The 24052-nt window shown below is 36.4% G+C and overlaps 1 protein-coding gene across 12 annotated transcripts in view; it reads right to left on the bottom strand.

Annotated features, from left to right (window-relative positions):
* Nucleotides 1-24052, bottom strand: part of LOC135217344 (ecdysone-induced protein 74EF-like) — an 865315-nt gene that overhangs the window by 104797 nt on the left and 736466 nt on the right. For 10 of the 12 annotated variants that reach the window (XM_064253154.1, XM_064253153.1, XM_064253155.1 and 7 more), the window contains 5 exons: nt 22238-22486; nt 19803-19958; nt 19033-19378; nt 18641-18682; nt 10327-10464 (listed from right to left, as the gene is read on the bottom strand). In XM_064253154.1, coding sequence (XP_064109224.1) covers nt 10327-10464; nt 18641-18682; nt 19033-19378; nt 19803-19958; nt 22238-22486 — 931 coding nt within the window. The remainder of the gene's footprint in view (nt 1-10326; nt 10465-18640; nt 18683-19032; nt 19379-19802; nt 19959-22237; nt 22487-24052) is intronic. The other 2 variants (XM_064253161.1, XM_064253162.1) reach the window with 2 other exon arrangements.

Here is a 24052-nt window from a genome sequence, read left to right on the forward strand (position 1 = left end):
ATGACGACTCACGTATTGTGAAAACGCTGTATTGAAGTTTTAGTGAAATGGGGCCAGGAAACTGACCCGACACCCAAAGGAAACGTGAAGACGCTCTCTCGCTTTTTCGCGTCTGCAAGTTTTTATTATGTCTTGCCCTTCATTTTCAGTTCCTTCTCTTAACCTTCGAATTCAACTGTGACCTTGACCTGTTTTCTGGTCGCCCGGCCACCTCAAGTCCACCTCCCCAGCCACGACTGGCATCGGAGGAGGAGGAGGACCTAGGGAGATGGCCCCATCACGTCTCTGTGGCTCCGACTTGCCCTCCCCCCAACCAGATACACCGTTGAAACAGCCCTCATTTGTTGTATCCCTGGGTTATATAATCTCGACTGAGCTGTTCTTCAAAATACCTCTGTAACTGTTACGTTTATCTTTACACAACATAAATTTTGGCTTTAGATCTAAGCAAATCGCACGTTGTGCAAGTTTTAGTGTTTGTGAATAAGATATCTCTTTTTTCATTGAGGAGTGAGAAAACATGTAAATATCAGAAAAAAATGAAAGGTCTCAGGTATGTCGGCTTATCCTTTATCAATATTTCTTTTAATAGTCATCTGCAAAGGGAGTTTTTTAAGACTAAAACTTATGCTGAACTTCTCTTCAAAATGAATCTGTAACCTGGTTTTACTTGGAAGCATCCACTTCCTTGAAAATCTTTTAAAATACCCCCCAATGAACCAAATTTTGCCTCATGCGTTATATCTGTTGCCTCAGCCTCTGCGAGGCAAGTCAGTTCAAAATCTGCGATAAGCTTACACAGAAAATGTTGATACTTCTCTACGGGGAAGACCATATGATACCCTGAGGTTAAAAGTTTCTCAGGAATTCTTCTGCATGATTTCGCGTTTGTGATTTCCACTTTTTCATGAAGGTTTACGCCGTTTATTTTTTTTTAAATCTCCTTCCTTGTTTGTCTTATGGTATAATAATGTCTCCTCCTTTTCTTTCTTTCTGCTGACGTTTCTTGTTCTCTCTTCTAAGGCTTCTTTTCCTCTATGAGTCTGAGCGCCAATCATGCATTGCTATAGATGGGCAACGCGTAGCCACTCTTATCACGGTGGGAGCTTTCCTATGTATGGCCATTTGCATATCCATTCATCATTCTGTTTCTGTCTCTTCCCTCGAATGTTTTCAAGGCTCATTAAATCGGTCTCTCTCTCTCTCTCTCTCTCTCTCTCTCTCTCTCTCTCTCTCTCTCTCTCTTACATAACTTGTCAGAAAGTAGGTCAAGCCGTTCCTGCCTTACCCCTAACAGCACAGCCTCCTCCTCCTCCTCCTCCTCCAGCCCTCATCCTCTCACTCTCCTTCCCTCCCATCCTCCCTCCATTAACCCTTCCTCAGCGAGCCCTCAGTAGCGGTCCACCCACGCAATAATTCCATCCTTTAACATTACCCTTCGTGTATCGACCCAACTGCCTGCAGTTTAAGCGATGACATCTGCTCAGAAATTTAGGTTGTAAGCGAACACAACACTCAGACACCTGAACCAAATATCGGTGAGGTAATAAAATGATCATTTCCTGGCCAACTATTTCATGCGAAATCCCCGGCTGTTGTTCATTTTACAGCCACGATATTTGTACAAAGAGTCCCATCGTCTGCACTTTACGAATATTTGGCTGGTCTCCACCAAAACTATCTATCTGCCTTGTATATACATATATATACATACATACATACATACATACATACATACATACATACATACATATATATATATGTCCAATGTAGCACGGAGGAACACGGTAGAAGGGTATATATATATATGTGTGTGTGTTTGTGTATTATTTCGGCTAAACTGAATTCGCATCTCACGGAGGTCTTCTCCCTTGCGAAAAGGCAGCAGCAGCAGTTCCGTGTTCTCGAAGTCATTAAATCCACGAAGTTTCGGACGTAAAAGTGTCCAACGAGCGGCGGAGACGGGCGGGGTGCTTGAGTACCATGATTCGGAGCAAAACAGATACTTCTGGTTAGGTGGATGGATCAATGGCTATCTCTCGCCCTCCGCTATTGCTGCTTCCTCCACACGGACTCTCATCATTTCACATGCATAAATAAATACCCAGCTCGAGAATCGGGAAGCAACTTTGCTCCATCGTCCATTACAATTGATGTTGGTTGATGTTGATATCTGATTGCAACGCGTTAAATGCAAGCCACGAAGCTTGAATACTTGGGGTGAGGCGCAGTGTCATTTTTAAAGGAAATAATGTTATAGCTCATTTATCACATTCCAAGCATGATTTTATTCATTGTGCGAATATACAATATTACATGAATTCAGCTACTTAGTCTCTCTCTCTCTCTCTCTCTCTCTCTCTCTCTCTCTCTCTCTCTCTCTCTCTATATATATATATATATATATATATATATATATATCGTAGTCACACATAAATACTTTTTAGATAGACATAAACAGTCATGAGTCGTATAGATACAGCAACTGTTTGCCCTCTGTTCTTGCGTAGGATTATTCACTTTATTTTGGAAGTGAATATTTATGGGTTTTTAATACATATGAAAAATTAGGGTTATATATATACATACATGTATATATATTATATATTATATAATATATATATATATATATGTGTGTGTGTGTGTGTGTGTGCGTGTGTTTCTGTGGGTGTATCTGTGCGTGCGTGCGTGTGCATTTGTAAGTATTCATGTGCAAATACTTTTCACTTTTCATCTTTTATAATGTTGTTTTTCTAGAAAAAACAGCTCTCTCTCTCTCTCTCTCTCTCTCTCTCTTCTCTCTCTCTCTCTCTCTCCTCCTCCTCCTCCTCCTCCTACGACCGTGTAAACAGCTAAAATCTCCCTAGGAAACAAACATTATACAACCAGCAAGAAAAGAATTACGTAACCATTGCGTGCTGAATGCCTAATGCAGCGTTGTTACAAGAATAATGTGGACGCGTAAAGAACAAAGAGAGAGAGAGAGAGAGAGAGAGAGAGAGAGAGAGAGAGAGAGCTAAAATAAAACTAGATCGATGCTTCCTCGGAGACGCGCCTTCGTGACCATTAGATCGAGACATCACATTCATGTAGATGAAACTTTCAAACGAAACGAATTTTGACTTCGAACGGAGGGATTGCGTGCACGAGCGCTGTGACCTGACCCTTGCAGGGTAACTGTAGATCCCACTGGAAAATAAATAACTATCATGTTTTGTCATGTTAGTCCAAAGGATATTTAAAAATTTGATGTTTCACCTGAAAAGAAACACGCTGTCCTTTCAGATGCGAGGGTCATCATAGCTACGTTGAGTGGAGATTTCATAATGAGACTGAACTCGAAGATAGGCAAGACTTTAGAAAAGAAGAAGCAGAGAAATAATATCTAGCGGTGTACAAGTCCAAAAATACCCTAGAGTAATCGTCCCTTGACTCCTACTAGCATGTCTGGATCACTCTTTACCTGTCCGCCCACACATCAATTCTTAAATATACTCGTAACGATTCTCTGTGCACCTCAGTTTCCCGGCTTACGTAAAAGACCTCATTGCAACGTGCCTCCCCACAAGGTCAACCTCGGCTCGAGCGTCGACCCCCCCGCAACCCCCCGACCCTCGGCACATGAGTGCAACACTCCAGAAGGCAAGCTTTCGACATCTAAACCACATTTGTGGCGAAATGTTGAGGAACACTTGCGGTGTGCACCTTCTTCTGTCGTGTACGACCAAGAAAGAGTCCAGAATCCGCGTTCATTCCGACATACTGTGATGTCAAACACCCTCCTCCTCCACCGCCGCCGCCTCTGTACTGCAGTAAAACTTGGAACTATGACGTCACGCCACTCGACGACAGTGCCGTTCCTGTGTGATCCATAGTGATGTGACGTCACGGGGAGAGAGAGAGAGAGAGAGAGAGAGAGAGAGAGAGAGAGAGAGAGAGAGTCTCCTCTGTGCAACCCAAACTTCCCTCAACCGCCCTCACCGGTTTGTGCGGCTCCCAACCTCCCGTCCCCTCACAAAGCTCCCCTCCCTCTCCCAGGCTACCCTTTTTGCTTTAGTTAGTGACGTCATTGGTGGGCCAGCATCATCGCTTACCCAGAGCAAGACCCCTTCCCTGCCCTAGGAGGACCCCATTCCGAATTGGAAGCCATTCCCAGTGGCGGCAAAGGTCAATACTAATCTGGCCTCTTCCCACGCAAAATCTCAATCTATATTACCAACGCTGAGGTTGAGGGGTACAACAACACGTATCAATTCGATTCTCTGATTATCCTGTTTTGCACCAACGTATTATGAACACCAGCGGAATCACTGCAAATTCCGTCTCTCAAGGAAGAAGAAGAAGAAGAAGAAATAGACTTGAAAAGAACGAAAGCAAACCTTTCTGGTCTCGGCTCCATCACCTTGGACAACAGATTTTCAAGAGACGTAGCTATTAGTGATGACAAAATGATGAAGTTCGTCGACTCGTAAGACGTCATCGAGGTTAGACTCCAGTTTACCGAAGGTTAAATTCCGTGTTTCGCACAAGCTCCTTTCCTTACTCGGCACAATCCCGCCTCTCTACTTTCACCTACCCCTACACACCCACCTTCGGAGGTCTTCCTCGCCTACCCCACCCAACGATACTATTACACCAGGAAGTCGACACAACTACAGTGATACACAGGAAGCCGTCCGAAAGGTCTTCCTTTCCGTTTACCCTTTAACAACGACGCTTCCTAAAAACAATATCGCTTTAAATTCACCTCCGCACCATCAACAGCAGCATGACAACTCGCAGCTCGCATATGGTAGATTGCGCTGCGTTTTCCTAGTTTCTAATATATATATATATATATATATATATATATATATATATATATATATATTGGGTGTGCCCGAGTGCGTGCAAGTATCCTCTGCAAAATGACACCTGCTGGGATATTGCGCATCCACGACGAGGATTTAAGAAAATAAAAAAAAAACTGGAAAAATGAAGAATTCAGAATGGATAGTTAAATTTTCAGTACTTAAGTCCAAGAGAGAGAGAGAGAGAGAGAGAGAGAGAGAGCCTTCAAGTCTCCCGCTGCCGCCCCCGTTTTTTCCTCTTTTGCAAGGAACATGACGTGGGTGACTTCGCAGGAAAAGCTCATTTCCTTCTTTTCTCCTTTTCCTGGTATCTTCCAGATGTGGAAGTTTCATGTCGTCCCTCCATCGCGGCCGAGGCTCATAATTCAAGATGGTGTGGCGCCTGCAAGACGAACTGTGTCATGATTTATGAAGCGGTGACGTTTCCCACACGCAATGGGCGCTCCAGCCGTGACGTCACAATCGTCCATGAACGCACAAACACAAACGTACAACCACAGACATGCACGCCCCGTCGCGTTTGTCTGCACACTCACATACGCATCAGAAAAGAATACAGTAAGAGTGTGATATACATGCAAACATACATACGTACATACACGGGCGAATGTCTGGAGAACATATAATGTTGCAACGCAATATATCTGGGTAACGTCCATCCTCACCTACACACTTGCCCAAAATGCCTTCGTGAAATTAACCTCTCAAGCTAAGGATTAAAACTACTGTGTATAATACACACACACACACACACACACACACACACACACACACACACATATATATATATATATATATATAATATATATATATATATAATTATATATATATATATGGGTGTGAGTGTCTTTGATCAAAATGGTGTTTGGTTTTACCTTTTCTTATTTGTGGTGCAACGTCTCAATGGCGATTCTTTTAGATTGAACACGTGGCACAGGGAGGATCGTGGAGGAACTTTCGTAGAGAAAAGAGTGGAACTATACATCATCCATTACTAAATATACATGCATGATCACATTCTCGATGCATAACAATGATCATTTTCAGTTCTTCTGTGAAGTGTAGCCGTTTTGAGACATCTTTTCTTGTATCCGAGAGAGAGAGAGGAGAGAGAGAGAGAGAGAGAGAGAGAGATCGCTCTTTGGAATACTCCCAAATTACTCGCACCGGTCAGCGGCACAGGTAAATAAGAGAATAAGAGTAGCCGGATTTCACGTGACCGGGGAAAAAGGGAGAGCACTGGAGATTGGCCATAGTTTCGAATTCTATGGTCCTCCTCTCTTCACATTTTGGGCGTCTTGGTGGAGCTGTTGCCTCGTGACCTACTCACGGCCCCCCTCTTGACATTCCCCTGATGAGGAGCCAAACTCCCTGACTCACGGATATTGCAATTTTCTCTCTCTCTCTCTCTCTCTCTCTCTCTCTCTTCGTTTCGTTTACACCTGTTAATACTATTTCATCTTCATTATTATTATTTTTTTTAGTAAGTCAGTTCTTAAGGCATTTACTGGCCCATTCCCCATGTCCGAAGAGATGACTTTTATATATATATATATATATATATATATATACTATATATACACATATAGTATAGTTGATTTTATTAGTTAAACATAATTTCTTTTTCTTAATATCCAAAAATGAAGAAAGGTTGTTCTTGTAAATACGTCCATGATTAATTAGAATTACGAACAAAATATTTTCGTCAACAACTGTTTGTTTGCTTGCTTTCAGGACGAATTGTACGTGAAGAGAACTCTCATTTCATTGTCGGAATGAGCCAAAAAGGCTAAAGTCGTGAGAGAGAGAGAGAGAGAGAGAGAGAGAAGAGAGAGAGAGAGAGAGAGAGAGAGAGAGAGAGAGAGAGCGAAGCTGCACCGCGATTCCAATTTTCGCGGAGGTAAGAAACAGTTTATTTAGACAAGTCAGAGCCTCTTTGAAACAACACCAGCAGCAGCAGCGTTGCCATTGCTGTAAATACCATTGTAGAGGGTAAAAGCACATGTGGCTACAGGGCCTCTACGGGTATGGATGGTTGGAAAGGGCGGGGGGGGGGGGGGGGGGGGGGGTCGTCTTTGGTTGGCATCGGTCTCGTGTCTGTGTTACCTTGGGCATACCGAACAGGTGATGTGTCGCAGGGCATGAAAGAAAGGGGAAGTAGCGATGGGAAATGATACCACATCGTGATAATGCTAATACTATTACTACATGATAAAAAAATCAGCAGGAGTATCATATTTTATAGTGATTGAAGATAAGATGCACATCCCATAATTTGTAAAGGTAGTTTGACAAATTCCCGAACTGAAAATTCTGCAATGTTGTAACTAAGGAACTGTAAACGGCAAATAAATTCTTTAAACGGTACGCCACTTTGTAAACCTAAATATTATAATAATAATTATAGAAGAAAAAGACCAATTAGTGAAATTTGTGCTTGTATTTTGTGTTTTATGCACATTTTCACACGTAGACTATTTGCATAGTAGTGTTCTTGCCTAAGATAGTTCTTGCTATCATTTTCAATTGTCCTTGTGAAGATGATAGTAGGAGCTACCGTAAGTTAAGAACAATACTGTGTAAACAGTTTGTGCGAAAATGTGTATATAACACAGAAAATAGAAACACAAATCTGACTAATGGGGATTTTTTTCCCTGTTATCAACTGGAACGTGATTTTTCGTCAAATTTTATCAATAATAATAATTATAATAATTTTACGGCTGGCATAAAAGTCTGAATGTAGAATAATAATATTCCATGACTGAAATATCAGTAACCTCAAAACCTTTTCAAAATCTCTCTTTTCGCAACATATTTATAACCATGAGCATGTTTTCCGACTGCAGGCATTTACAAGTGTCAGACGCACTGTGTCTTACAAATTGTCTCCGAGGATTAAGACATTAAGACATGTCATGATTCACTTAATCATAAATCAGTTTATCAGCATGTACTTACATAACGGGTTCGAACAAATCCCTACATATTCATCTTAATTATGCATTATGAAAAATTATACATTGTGTATATGTTTCTACTGCCACAGCCTTTTAAAGTTCTTAAATGAACGTATTATGCCTACGAGAAAATAGGCGAAGGTGAGGCTGTATTATGGATGGCACCTCACCAGGTGCGATGTCACCTGCTCATATCCATCAAAGGTTCTTATTGGGTCAGGTATTCTTAGCTACCGGAGCTTACAAGGTTTACAATCGTCATTCATCATACTCCATTTGAATAGCGAGATCATTTAGAGTCCCACTGCTTATAACAAGGCTATTTTACGTGTTACACGCTCTAGGTACATCTGTGCTGACGTGGTCTGAACGAGAGCGGGCCGCTATTGTAAAATTAAAACTCCATGACGTTCACACCGTATCTTTCGCATTATTTTTCACAAGACGCTAGATTTACCTTTCATTCATGGCACATAATACAATGGCTAGTGGAAACAGGATCACAACTAAAAACGTGACGCCTTGCTGAAACACCTCATACCAAAGGCATTGCCAAGTGACGAAATAATCTTTGCCCTTGGGTACAAATACCAGATGCAAACGGAAGGAACTTTTAGAAAAGGTATTCTGTTGCTGCTTGTCGTGTTTGCAAGCCTCATGGCAGGCAACGGATAATTAGCATTTAAGTACAGGAATCATCGTTAGTTTTTTATTCGCTCTAATATCAACAAACAAGTTACGTCCAGATGTAACATCGGAATTTTTATTCCCCCCTCTTTGACCTACTCCATTTTCTTGAGCACTTTTTTTTATTATTTAGGCATTCGGCTGGCCTACATAGGCTGATGGTCTGCTCATCTCTGGTAGGGTAAAGTAAGAATAAAAAAAAAGTTCCCATCTAAGGAGGAATGTCAATTGGTAGGCGCATCTAACTTGACATTTTAGTTAAGTTTATTTTGAAGCCGACTGTACTTGTTCAGTGATGGGATCTACTGTTTGCTTTTGCCCGAATTACCCATCAGCGTTGTTATTTCCCAGGAGGGAAGTTCAGAACAGAGGCCACATCCCAGCGGTCTCGTAAAAGTGTTGGACACATTTCTGCATAAAGAACACATTCACGAAATGTCTAAAATAAGAGAGTGACGTCATATTTTAAAGACGCCGTCGCTTCCTTGTCGCTCTCAAGTTGAACTTTTATGCAGGAATAGGCCTCAAACAAACAGGAATTCGAAAAAATGCCATGGCTGCTACGTATTGCGGAAAATTAAATAAATGTGATTTCAACAACTATTTAATCAAACAAAAGCCCTGTTTTGCATTACATTCCAAGAAAACGAACAGGGATTCTTAAGATGAGCCAAGCTTTAAACAAATATTTTTCTGCCGAATGGTGTTAATCAGTTAGAACTGGAGTGATTTATGTAGACCTTTAGATGAACATGTTACATCAGACATCTAAGTTTGGATAACTTTTGCTGTTTTAATTACACATATAAATCTGAGTTTTGCTGTTTTAATTACACATATAAATCTGAGTTAACAACTTTTATTTATTAAAAAAGAACTATATTGTAAATTTATCTGACCAAGCCCAGCACCATACTCATAAGATTTAAAGAGGCCAATGATATAAAATATGAGATTTTGTTGTATATCAAAGTCAGCTGCAAAGCAACTTCACAAAATCTTACATACAGATAGAAATAAATTAACCTTACCAAGATTTGACAACTGCATCTATTGGAAAGGATTTGCATATAGTTTCTGACATTTTATAGTGTATTATTGTGTAATGTAAATCTGTGCTGTGTTCCTGACACAGTATACCTTGCTTGATGATTCATTCGTATCTGTATGAATATTGTCAGAATTTCATAATTAAATAAAAGCACTTCGGAAGTAAATTAATGCTTGCTAAATAAATTGCCATGTTATAAATTCATCTGTGAAATTCTTCCAAGTCGATTTTATTATTTTCTTAAGTGTATACTAAACAACTCCGCTATACCTCATTATCTGTTACTAGTCATGTTTATTGAGAGGAGAATGTTTTTCGTTTTCAACAAAGCAACATGTGGTCTGATTTTGTAATCATCGCCATTCCAGAGATCTAAATATTCTTTTTCCCTAAACTGTACGTACACGTTTGCGTTTATAAAACCAATAAGTAATGGTTCGTAGAATATTGAACAATTATGGCTCCAGAAACAGTCGTGGGAGTAACAATCGATCGGCAAAACTTAATAATAACTGTTTCTATCCGCAGTCATAACCGAAAAGGTTTATTGGAAATGTCGTTAAATTTACATTAGGCAACAACCCTTTCTTAAAGCGTTGGATAAAGATCATTTTTTAATATAAAAATCTAAACATAGACACAAACACGTAGGTGTAACACAAGAAAACTGTGTCCTATCCACAGCAATGCTGTTACACCAATTCTTTGTTCTTAGAATGCGGCGGTCACGCAAGCGTAGCCCCCTGCATCCGGAAACTATCATCTGAGAATAACTTACCTTTGCAAGAATCACGTGGGTGTTCAAGAACTTCCTTCTTGACTTTGATGTGTCCCAAGAGACCAGGCAGTGTAGGTGCTGGGGAAGGCGTTGTGGTTGGGCTGCTCATCGGCCTCTCATAGGACGAAGAAAGTAATCCTGTCGAAAATGAATGAAGATGCCGTGAGGGAAAGTTTGTTCAATTGTAATGGTAGTCAAGTGATGTCATCTAAAGAAGACATGTTTGTTGATGTCCCTCATGACAGGAATCTTCTATAATAATGAGTTTCTGATGTGAAAAAAAAACAATATTCTTTCAAAGCAATATTCTTTCACTAATTAGATTCGATTTAATACTGGTGGAAAACTTTAAACTAGATTTAGTTTATGATAGCTACGTGGGTAATTTATCACTCTGAAATGTAAAACAACAGGCTATATCGTATATAGAATAGTTAACTTAATTCTCACATCCCACAGCTACGTCTGTAAAATGAATTTCCCCTTTACAACCTACGTGAAGTAGTTAGAAATAGGAATATTTCATAACTTTTCCTTCTGTTAAGAGAAAAACAACTTCTGATATTTAGTAAACTTTTTCAGTCTCCTTTACTTCCCTTAACTGTTTTACGTATTATATTCCCCATTACCTGTAAAAATACGAACAATGTTATATTAAAAGTATTTACTTCCTTTTAAACGTTATAGCTCGCCTTTTTTACTGACTTACTCATTACACGTTTTCGCTATCATTAAAGTAATATGCCAAGGTACGATACTTTCTTCAATATATATATGTGTGTGTATAGATATATATATATATATATATATATATATATATATATATATATATATATATATATATATATATATATATGCACAAATTAAATGTGACATAAGTGACGTTCATGAGAAGAATTTTGTTTCCAGACTATATATATATATATAATTATAATTTATATAACATAGTTACAGTTATTTCAAACTGAATAAGAGGCAGTGGTTTTGTGTAAAGAACTTCGTGGATGTAATGCTTGGTAATAATTTAGCTTGGAATACCTAAAGAGCCCACAATTGTATATTTACAAATGTTCACAACTGGTACGCGTACAAAGGGAGAAGGGTTTTGTAGCGTGTTATTTACTGTTCAAATATTTGGCCCTGATGATAAAAAAGGAATATTATTTCAAAACCAGTCATGCAAAATGTAATGGATAGTGAAATGTTAATCCTGAGAACGACTTGCAACTGCCGGGAATATTCCTATTTTCAGATCCATATAATTAAAAAATGGAAAACCAAAAATTACCCAACATGAAAAGAATTATGTGGTTTCAAGTAATACTGAAATAATTTAGGACAGAATCTGAAATTGTTAAAAGCACTGTGAGCGGTCTTATGAATAAATACCTTGGGTAACAATGTCATTTTAGCCATATAAAATAGTATACATCTCAGTATCAGGCCTTATGTGTGACTCAGGTATAATGTTTGTATTAATATGTGAATTCGTTGGTCTAGAGTATCAGTACTATTTTACTGAACAGTCTGACAAATTGAAGACCAGTGCCGCCCTGACTCCTGGATATTCCGATGAGTGACGACCTTTTTAAATATGAAAACTAATGACGAACATGACCCGTTTATCTGCAAAACCTCCTGCCATATGTGCACTCTTCCACAATGAGAATTAATAAACGAGAACATTTTTTAACAGATAATCATATGCTAAAAAAGAAGATATATATCTAAACTCAGTATTTGATTAGCAAGTCTCAACACATCTGATTTTAGTAAAGAATTTCGTGTGGTACTCTGCAACATTGTTAGAATACCTCCCATTTCAACAACTGTCTGAACTCACAACTTTACTAGAAAAAACGTATTATACCAGAATTGTAATCGAATGCAAATTTCCTATTGTGCTTTTGGATATGAAAAGGATTGCTTGCCACTAGCAATAGTCAAAGCTGGTTCTATTTAAGTTCATTGTTGGTGGAAACTGAGATATGTCAGATGAAAAGCAAGTTTCCTTCACGTTATAAGTGATTGATGAAGTGGATGCTGGAAAGAAACGCACTTTAGTTTAAAAATTTCCTTCAGCGTTACTTTGTCATACGCTTTTTATTCTTATTTTTGTGTTTACTTTTAGTCATGAACAGTAAGCGTGTACAGTAATTGTAAGTCTACAGGTGTTATGCAAAAGAGCAGATATTTGTTATCTGTACTAAACTTCTCTACCAATATCAAAGCCCAAGATATCAAACGAATATATTACATGAAAGTAGATATTCATTTCCAATACCATAATTACATCAAATGTTGTGGAAGCATTAAAACCTTGAAATAATTTGCCAGGCTAAGGAGATGAACAACCGATTGACTCCCAAAATTTTGTAAATAAAGCTTTTTGACGATGCTCTGTTGATGCTTGCAGGCCAGTGTTCACTTCTTAATACAGTTAATAAAAGATGAAATATCGTTGTCAACTGCAGGATGTAACAACTGAAAATTATTATACTTTGGGTATACTTTTAGAATGTTAAAGAACACGCAATACAGAGAGTACTAGTAAGGCTAAATGATTTTTCCTAACACAAAATGCAGTTTTTTTTTTTTTTTATAAAATCAAAACTGTGGACCTACCAGATCTCAAGTTTAGTGATATTAAGATAATGTTATGAACTTAAGGAAATGCCCATTTTCGCCAATGAGTAGTTCTATGAGATTATAGATGTTATTTACTGGACTAGCTTGAATACTCTGTAACCAAACGAGGAGTGATGGTAACTGAAGTCAAGTATACTACAAAAATCACTGTGGTAAGAATGAGTGATTCCGTGGAGTCATTAATTTTAAAGTATTTTGATTACGATTTAAACATACCGTCGTATGGGACAAGAATATTGACGTTATTTTGCCAAGTAGATTTTTTTTAATAAAACACAAGTTTACTTTCGTACTTAGAGGTCAAGAAAGACACTGCATACTGGATGAGCCTCAAGTTAGAATAGCGAACAAGAAAACTGAGGCTGTGGGATATCGATAAGCATATAACGCTGTAAATTTTTAAAATGAAGTGGTCTGCGTGATTGAACAATTCTTATCAAGTTCTGTGTATTAATACCTAGAGAAAAAAGTATGAAAAATTACCCTTAAACTTATGGTACTGAAAGGTTAGCATCAGTTCAGCAAAGAAATACAATAAAAAAAAAGTTCAAGATCTACATCATGAGAAATATCCAATATTTTGGATAAACTTAAGCTACGAAGGGAAACCACTACTTGTGTTGCACATTCCTAAATACTGTTGTCATGAAATATATTTGAACACTTTGACACTTGACCATCATATTACTGGTGCTCGTTTCTAAACTCTTCAACAATGGCTTTTCATGAAAAAGTCACTGTGTCTAGTGAAATATCACTGTATTGACTGATGCTTTACTGTGTACTTTAAGTAATTGCTGTGAAGTACAAGTAATTTCAGACCAAGCAACAGATGATAAAAATACTTAATGAAGTTGAAAGCACACAAAAACATAATGGGGTAGCTATCCTAAAACTTTAGATTAGTTTCAGTGTAAGAGTTTCTTAACTGATGACTCGATAAACTTATTACCAGATGGGACTAAGAAGATTATTTTGCAGAAGATTTACACAACGCTTAAAAATAAGCACCAAGAGACCAAGTGACAGAGGTCACATAATTATGAACAAGATGATCATCATAAGTCAAAAGCTAAAGAAAGTTAATCTGGTTACCAGTGATATGATGGTAACTTTTTAAGTCAAGGACAATGTAATGACTGTACTTAACAAAGAAAATATTGCTTTTTATTTTCAGAGCTTTTTTTTTTCTTTTTTGTGCTTGGAAAGGATTTTTGACCAAGGTTTGTTCCCTTTATCATTAGTATCTATTTAACCTCTGTCTTCGAGTGAATATACCTATGATTATAATATGCAGGAGGAGACATGCAGAAATAAACTGCTAATGCCTCATTGTAACTTACAAATCACATTAACAATGGCATTCAGTATACTGTATAAGTGTCTTTGAAACTACATTCATATCTAACCATAATTTTCCCCAGGGATTATCCTACCAATCAGTACAAGTTAAACATATGGACAGTTATTGATCTGGATAATCAGTAAAATTAACCAAGATAATGGTTAACTTAAAATTGGGAATAATTTTAGGAATGTCATGATGCAAACAGTTCTGAAATGATGAAAGATACCTGGTACATGTGTATAGAATTTTCAGAGCAACGTCATTCTGTTCTACATTACTTGAATAGTTAATTAGGAAAGTTAATTTTAAAGTTTAAACTAATATTAAAACTTAATGTTGGAAGAATCTAGATGAAAACATTTAGAGATTTATTTATCAGCTACTATTAAAATTAGAATTGAAGAAGTTAAAGAAGGAAATGAACAAATAAAAATGGAAACAGAAACTTCAAAGTATATTAATTTTTTTGCAGAAAAAGATTCTATTGAATGAAATCCATCCCATCTAGGAGAAAATACCTAGACAGCCTAAATGCTTCAGATAAAAATACAGTCTCTATCTCTTGGAAGGGATTGCATAAAATATAAGGAATATGAGGCAGCTGACTGACGAATCACAGAGGGACTAAATAATATTTAACCATTCCATCAAGTAGCTCTTAAACTGGAGGGCCTGGCTGTTAGCAGCAAGTTTCTGGGAACCAAATGCTTGTAATCTCAGTGGTAACATTTCTGTGATGCAAAACCTGAGTACAGTTGATAGCCTGCAAAAGCCATATACCAATAAAAGTATCTTCATTGATGGTTATGGTTTGACCACGTCATCAGTGTACTGATAGAATAAAGAAAATGATGGGAAGGTTTGTATCAACATTTTAAAAAACTGAATAAACTATACTATTTGATTCAATGAACATAATCATGATGATATTCCGTTAACAAATGATCCTCTGTAAAGTATGCTGAATAGCTCATAAGAAGCTACCCTACTAGCATCGTGTTTATTACGGGTATATTAAATGTAGGTGGATGTACACATTTGCAGTGAGTTGAGCTAGTTTACAACATTCAGGAGAGGGGAAACGAACAAAAACATGTTCTACGACTAATTTTCATGATCAAAACAGAAGTAGCCAGAAAGGTTCACAGCCATCATAGCAAAACATCATAGAAAGTCAGACCCGTTCTCACTGTAGTCTTTCCTTGGTTCTTGGGGAAAATGATATAAGATTTTGTCGAGTTTATAAAGCTTGCTCAATTTAGTAGACAATGACCCTAGAGTGGATTAATGTTAACGAAGAATAAAATGTTTGCTGCAAAATGCAACATTTTGTGAGTAAGCTATAACATAATATAGGCAGTAGGTAGGTGTTTTTTGAGAATCTTGATGAAAGTACTAACTTGAAGTCTGCAAACAATCTTAGAAAGGAATTATAGCCAAGACAGTTAAAAGGAAATAACTGTCACATGAAAAACGTTTCGTCCAAGACACATCTGTCTCTTTTGTCATATGGTAAAAATGACGGTTTTGTGCTGACAAATGTCATATTTCTCAGTGACCACAAGGAGATGTTGTATCTGTTGTCCAACTATGCCGGAGAGAGTAAAAGTTTCAAGGAATTTGTTGACCTCGTCCTTAAACAGGATGACACGAGGAAAGTCAGAAGTCTAAAATATCTTCCTGTACGAAAGTATGAGAATTAATGGAGGCGAATTTTAAATGACAAAGGCCTCCCGACCTCAGCATCATGAAGATAACAGATAAACCATCTCTCAGTGTTGTATTCTTTATAGCCAGTTTTTAGCAAACGATGGAAGGTACACGGCAAGCTATCTTTACAAACAAATACACGTGAACTAGGAGACATTATTTGGAATGCTCATTAGGCAAAGGATGAGTGTAGGCTCCCTAAACACCAAAGAAGCCCTCTGAAAATGCTGATCGACCACCGTGACTTGACTCTTAACTATGGGACAATGCTTGGGCTTGTTAAAGGTGACCCGTTTTTTCCCTGTATACTAAGGGGAAAAATAAAAACCACAAAACATTCCTGGTAAAGGCTTCAAAGTCTGCAATGTAGGCATCACTGAGGAAAAAAATATTGAGTCTGAGGTTAGATGTAATCAACGATAGACCTTCCTCCATACATTTGAATTTCATCAAGCTCTTTCCTGCACATGTTTTTACAGGGAGTAGAGATAAGACTGTATGATTGAGGTACAAAATGGAAAGTGTTTGTGAGGAATGAGACTGATCATGACATGTCTAATAAAACGAGTAAAAACTCGTAGAATAACTTTGTGGTTGAAGTCATTTTCCTTGAAACGTTATCGCCTGTTAATAAAACCCCACGATTGTTGGATTAAACGGGTTCTGAGACTAACCAGACTAATATTCTGATTAAAGGAGATTAGTGAAAAAAGTAATCCTACAGCCATCTTGCCATTTGTCAATTCCTAAACTCACCCAAAAGTTGATGTATTTATATAATTTGTTTCAGACAAATCTCAAAATCTTAGGTGTAAATCTCTGTTAATGAACTTGTATGACAAAAATCAAATCACATTTCTTTGGTAATAACATGGACTAGAAACTAATCGTAATAGTTGATGAAGCTGTTGATAATTACTTGGAGCACTTGCAATTACTATAATTATCTTAAAGAGTAATAAATTCCATCTAATGTGCACGGCTGTACAAAACCTTAACAAACTATATCGTTTAATAAATATTTAGAATACAGACAGGCATTAGCCCAAATGAAGACAGTATTCCTATAAGTTGTGTTCTAGTACTTTTGTTTTCATGACAACTCAAGTATGTACGTACATAATACACGGCTGACCTTCAGAGACTTGCATACTTGGATATTGACAAATTTTCATGACTTGAAAGAATAGAAAAAATTTTGATATAGAAAATAATTGTATGAAATTTATATAATCAGATTATTGTATTCAAGGTATCACTTGGAATTTAGAATGTTTAAGATGGTAGAACAGCCACCAGTCTACTAGAAAAATACAATCTTGATTCACTACGAAGTATTCCAGGGCTAACTAGCAAAACAGAACTTCCCAGTTACTCGATAAGTGAAAATGGTAGCTACTAAGAATACACATATTCCTCACAAGGGCAAAAGGAGGTAGCATCTTAAAAGGAATATGTTACCCACTTGGTAGGGTTCATAGGCTAGCTTCCATTTTTGCATAATGAATCAGTTACCTGTCTAGGCTCATTAACTTATAAAATCTCCCCATATTACCCATATTTTTTGTCACCCTCAGTGAGCTACTTACAATAAGAATGCATCGTTATTTGCCACACGTCTCAAAAGGTAATTACCATATAAGAAGGTTGTCATTTAGACAAGGGTAAATTGTCAATTACGTATAATAAACCTTTCAGATAAATCTGTAATAGGCACATGTTCATAGTCTTCTATAACATCATTCTTTATCATTTCTTCTTAAATGCATCTCTTTTATTAATATGCATAAAGCTCTATCAAGAGCTGGAAGTCACCTGGCACAGAAATCCAGGATAAGAGTAGTTCTCTACATTTTTAAAGTCAGTTTAAATTTTTAAAGCTAATAATATTCCTTAAGAGTGATTAATCTCGGTTTTTGCAGCTGTGTAGTTTTTCACTATAGATACAAAAATAAGTGTAACATTACTTTGACACAATCATATTTTTTATGAACCATTAAGTGGAACTGATAGCCTGCCACTCAATCTGTCATTCACATTATGTACATAAATAGAATGTTTAACTTTGCTCTTTACAGTATGAAACAATATACCTACATGTTTATCATGACACTGAAAAGTTGAGATATAGACATAGTCTACAAAATCTAGAAAAAGCTAAAGCTAAAAAATAACCCGAATTCCTTTTTTTAAATACTGTTCTAATATGGTGCAATACATACTTGTAAATTAAATACAAGAGTTTAGGACATGCTTATTTATGTACTTTGCTAAAAATGTAATTTAGGGCAGTATTCCACCTCAAAAATATCTGGCAGGCATTTGGTAGCATTTAATGTTTTCTTCACTTTAGGCAGAATATGGATTCCACCTAAAGTGATGAATCCATGATCTATGATACAAGGCAGATAAAAGTATCAAATAAGGGTTCTACAAAAAGGTGACATTTAATATGGGCCACTGTAATGCATTACAAACACTACATATAAAGATTCATTTTAAAGTCATATACAAGAGGCTAAATTATAAAGTGTACTCTGCGAGGGTAAACTACTAAGTTTTTAAACTGCAATCAGTCAAAAGGGAAACAAAAACGGTAATCCATACCCAAGTCCTCCCAAAAAGCCCAGTGAGAGATCGGCCATGCTTCTTGAAACAAAAGATAGATTTCAGAATATAAGACTCAAGAGAAATAGAAATATGTAAGCTGTTGGACTATGATATGAAGCAATCTATTTCAGAGGTGTATGGTAGTTGTTTATGACTTATGGAAAATAAAGACAGCTGTCAATTAGGCTGATCTAAACCTGTGCTCTGCAAAGAGATTGCACTTACTCAAATTGATCGCAACAAAAAATACAGCACAGCAGTCTATTATGACAAGAAAAAACTAGTAATCAGGAGCAAAAAAATCATAATACGTATTAGTAAAGGAGTGTTGGCATTTAGATTTAAAACTAAGATAATGAAGATGAAAACAAAATAAAAGTACAGCTCACCAGCCAAAAGAGGATTTGCAGCTGCCACAGAATTTTCTCTCTTGATGTGACGAGTATCAATTGGCCCAGTTGTGGAAGTGTTATTCTGCAAGGCATTCTGAAGGAGGGAGGTACTGGAGCATCCATTTCCAACCCCATTCACATCAGAGTCATTGAGCAAACTTGCAAAAGATTGAGAGCTTACATTGTGATTGTTGGATGAAAGTTGGGGATTGTTGATGAGCTGATTAACTAAATGAGTATGATTAGGGTTCACTGATAGAGGAGACGAACGTGGGATTGGTGTCAAGGTACTAGTGCTGGATACAGTTTCCAGGGAATTGGTAGACATTGGCTCCTCATCACTCTGCAAATAAAAAGAATTTTGTAAAAACGCAGTTACAATATGCCACATTCACAAAATGCTCAAAATTTCTGTACTATATACAAATGAAATTTCAGGGATGAAGAGATACAAACTTAGTTATTATCAAAAGTGACAACAAAAAGTCCATAAGAACCATTAAAATCAGTGAAAAGATGTGATTTGTAAGGTATGCTTATATCTATCACGAGTTATGCTTATATTTGTCATCATCAGCACAGGTGAAAAAGGTTCAGTATGAAATACAAATAATTCTGATGGTGCTGAGAGATGCTTCTGCCATGTGTTATTGCAGTCAGAATACCAATGATTTACTGAATGCATCAGGGAAAATGACATGCACCAAAATTGCCTTTAGCTAAATTGGGGAACAGATTCTGATATAGCACTGAAATAGCAAACTTACACTTCCTAGTTGTTCTAGCTCTTGCTTAATTTGAATGAGGTGAAGGTCTGAGGGTGTCTTTGCAGAATCTGTTGGGATGGCTGGAACTGATTCATCTCTTGTACGGACGCGTATTCTGTCATTGTTTACAGGGTTTGGCAGGAAGGTATCATCAACCTAAAAGAAGAAATCGTTTTTAAGATGTGCATGAACTTGATCTGTGAAGGGATTGTTAACATTCAAATTCAAACCATCAGACTAAATAAAGATAATTTCCTGTTTTCAATAAAGAACCGTAACAGGATCGAAATACCCAGTTTAGTACATAATTATTAAATTGTGATTTTGAATTTTTTTTAAATACTTTACAGTGCTATTTGAAGTGTCATGATATAGCAGGTTTAAACTGACTGCTCTAAAACAGTATGCAGACCCTGATTTTCTTGTATGATAGTTTGTGAACCCTGAAGTAAACCTCCCTGAAATATTTAGTCAAGTTCCTAAATCACTCTTTACATTTTATTTTACAACAGTTTGCTGAGTTAGAGTTAAATCTTGAACCCGGGATCTGTTCCAGTAAATATACATAAAAGCCAAATTTACCTATGGGGTCAATTTGACAATCTTACATAAAAAAAGGCATGACAACATAAAAAAAAAAAGGGCATGCCAAACCACACTAGTAGTAAGAAATGACTCAGAGACAGATGTACATTCTATTCCTGAAGGGAAAAAGTTGGTGATCAATATTGTTTGTGAAAAAGTATATCCATATTTCATCACGATTCAGTTTCATATCCTCGTGGTACTGATAATTATTTTACAAAAAGAATTCAGATTTTATTTTAAAGCTTAACAAGATCATTTCGTTTCTACATGTTGTAATATAAAAATACTGAAGTTTCTCTAACTTTTTACGTTGGGTCAAAGTCTCAAAAGAAAATCCATGAAACTATGAAGACAATTGAAAATATATCAAGCTGTATAAAACAGAATTCACAAATAATGAAATCAAAACTCCTAGTATAGCACGCATTGCTCATGCAGTACAACAAAAACCTATGTTCTGTTATATTAATTGAATTTAATGTAGACCCCTCTGTAAGTTTTTAAGAATAAAAAAATCAAATCACTGATTAAAAAAAAGTGTCAGTACAAAAGTAATATTTAGATATTAAGGCCACTCCAGGCAAAAAAGACACTATATAATTTAGGCTACTTTAAGTAAGAAATATGATCTAAATAATGTAAAAATTGTTTTTAATGTCTATTTTAAGTTTTATTTCTGCAAGATTGTTCTTAATGTTTACAATGCTTGTGTATAAACCACAATTCATTTTATGATGTCATAATTCCTAAAAGTATTAGCCTAATGACAGTTTTACAGTAATTAGTAGTTTAACATATAAACAAGATGTGAATGTAATCTTGTAAACTCTAATCTTTAGAAAATATGTCTGAAAATAGTATAAGATACTGCTGGCCAGGCATAAAATCCATGAAAACTCCATAAATAACACATTATGTTTAGGTTATTATCAAACGTTTTGCCATGGCCACAGGATGTCTTGGTTTTATAAATGTATTGCCAGTAGTTTTTTTTACAGATTATGTAATCTAATTTACAGGATCCCTTCCCCATTAATTTTTCTACATTTTGCAAAAAACATTAAAATCCATCTCAGTGCTGTGGAAAATCACATGTCCAATGTTGTGTCAAGTTTTAAATAATAAAGTGATATTGAAGCTAGAGTAAAAGCAAATAAACAAATAAGAGTTTAAACAATCATATGCTCTGAAAATATTAATACTAAATGAAGTGTCAAAAACCAAATGATTTTGTTTAACTGAGATTCATGACTGAAAAGTGTATTGTATCATAAAAGTCAATGAGATCTAGAGATCTAGACATCAAAAGCTATCAAATAAGAATTTGCAATATTCACATCAACATAAGGGCATTAGATATTAAGGCTTCATATATGCATGAAATTTGAATCATTGGTTACTTCCATTAGTTAAAGATAATTATGCCAAAAAATTATACTAATGTTATATATATATATATATATATATATATATATATATATATATATATATATATATATAAATGAATAATAACAAATTGACTTGTACACACATTAAGTTTTTTATAGTGCCATAAAAATTTGATGTCAAAAGTAGCAAGGGCTTTTCTTTTTATATACTTCAAAGGGAGGCCGTGAATGTATTAAAATCAGTCAGTTTTGACCAATATGGAACCTATCTGTTATTTGCGAAGAGTAGCATTTTTCCCAGCGCTGGCGTGCAAAATATGTCTGATCAAAATTTTGGATTAACATACTGTGCTAACTTTTTATTGTTTACTCTGATAGCAAAGTGAGCAATATATATGTAACTTTTGACATCTGATATTACTGTAAAAAGAAAAAAAAAAAGAAATCACACTTATTTACCTCTGCAAAAATATTATCCAGCTCAAAGTTTGGATCCGAGATATTGGGGAAAATTTCATCTTCTGCTATTTCTCCCACCAGACCCTTCAAGTCAGCCTGTGAAAGTTCAGCGAGGTCCCCACACTCAGGAGCAGAGGCAGGGTTGGACGATGCTAAGCCTCCAATAACACCCATTCCCATGGGCGTGATCTCATTAGCATTACTACCAGGTGTAGCACTGTTGCACACACCGCTTCCTCCTCCCGGGTCCTGCAATGAGTAATGGGCTATAAATCTTGGAAATGCTACTTACACTAAGGTAAGGCGTTAAAAAAGTAATTTATTATTCATCTAGAACAGCGGTTCCCAAGCTTTCCTTAGCACGACCCCATTCAGCTCTTTCTGCTGTTCAGCGTGGCCCCAAGTCAAAATATATAAAACACATCCCCAGTAATTGTGTTCTGAGAATTTTGGTCATCTGGTGATATTTAAGTAAAAGAGAAAGAGAAAATATTTACATTTTATTTACAAAAAAGTAACTAATCATAAATTAAATTCTCAGATTATTATTTATTATTATGTAATTTGTTAGTTTTTTCTCAATGAGAATTTTAGTAACTATTTTAACATGATACCTCGTACTCGCTGTTTGGATGTTTTGTACACACATACCCTGGGGGTACCTTAGCGACCCCATGACCTGTTTATGACCCCACATAATGGGCATTCCGATCCCTGATTTGGGAAGCCCTGATCTAGAACCAAGGCTGAAGTGAATGGGGGATAATAGTGAGCATGTTGACAGTTTGCTGATGTATGTTATTTCCAAGCTAATTTTGTTCCTCTCTTCTCTTGATTATTTATACTCGGCTGTTAGATTTTAAATTACAAATTTAATGCAGTTGTATGACTAAAACTGAAGACTACTACCCGGACATTAAGGCTCGGTAACTAACTATAACTTTACGTGCAAAATGGAGATGAACGTAAAAATATAAGCTAAATACAGCCAATACCATAAAGGTAAACAAAGAGACACGAGCGTGAAAATATAAAAAAATTTTTAAAATGTGGTAAATAATCCGGCGGGAAATAGGGCACAGTAGCAGCCTTCATTTTTACCCTAATTGTTAAAGCTTACATATTTAAAACGGTTCTAAGCAACAACTCAGCACGGACTGCAAGGAACGGTCCCGCGAATACGAAAGACACTGGGGATTTGGGTGTCAAATGTATTTCGCTGTATCTAGTACTAGGCTCTTGGGGGTTAATTACAATCGACCGACCAAAAATAACAGTAAAATCTTCATAAGCAACCAAAATACTATAAAAAAAAGTCAGTTTCCAAGGAAATGCCGGACGCTGATTAATTACTTAGATTTACCTTTAAAGCAACTGTATGCTGCTGATTAAATTCCATTGTATCAAAATTTATATTTAAACACTAAAGTGTGTGAAGCTAATACAAGAACTGGGATGTGTTCGTATAACGTAGATAGTCTTACATGCAACAAAAGAAAACGGATCATTTTGACAGAGAAAACGAGCTTACTTTAAAGGGGAAACATTAAAATACTACGTCTTCATAGAAAACGTCAATGAAGGGTAAACCCTCGCATCTTATGTAAATGCAGTTATTAATTGTCATTAATATTAAACAGCGCAATCAGTTTTAAGTTAAAAGAAAATATCACCTGCTTCTTATTTGGAATTTCAATGCTCTTGTTAAAAACAAACTGGAGATATCTTTTGGAGATAACTTAGCTGTCAAGTGCCGGGGTATTTAATTATGACAAACGTTCCTTCTCGAATATGAAAAAAATATGTAAGTTTCTT

This window comes from Macrobrachium nipponense, chromosome 7, assembly GCF_015104395.2.
Source record: "Macrobrachium nipponense isolate FS-2020 chromosome 7, ASM1510439v2, whole genome shotgun sequence".
Classification (NCBI taxonomy): Eukaryota; Metazoa; Arthropoda; class Malacostraca; order Decapoda; family Palaemonidae; genus Macrobrachium; species Macrobrachium nipponense.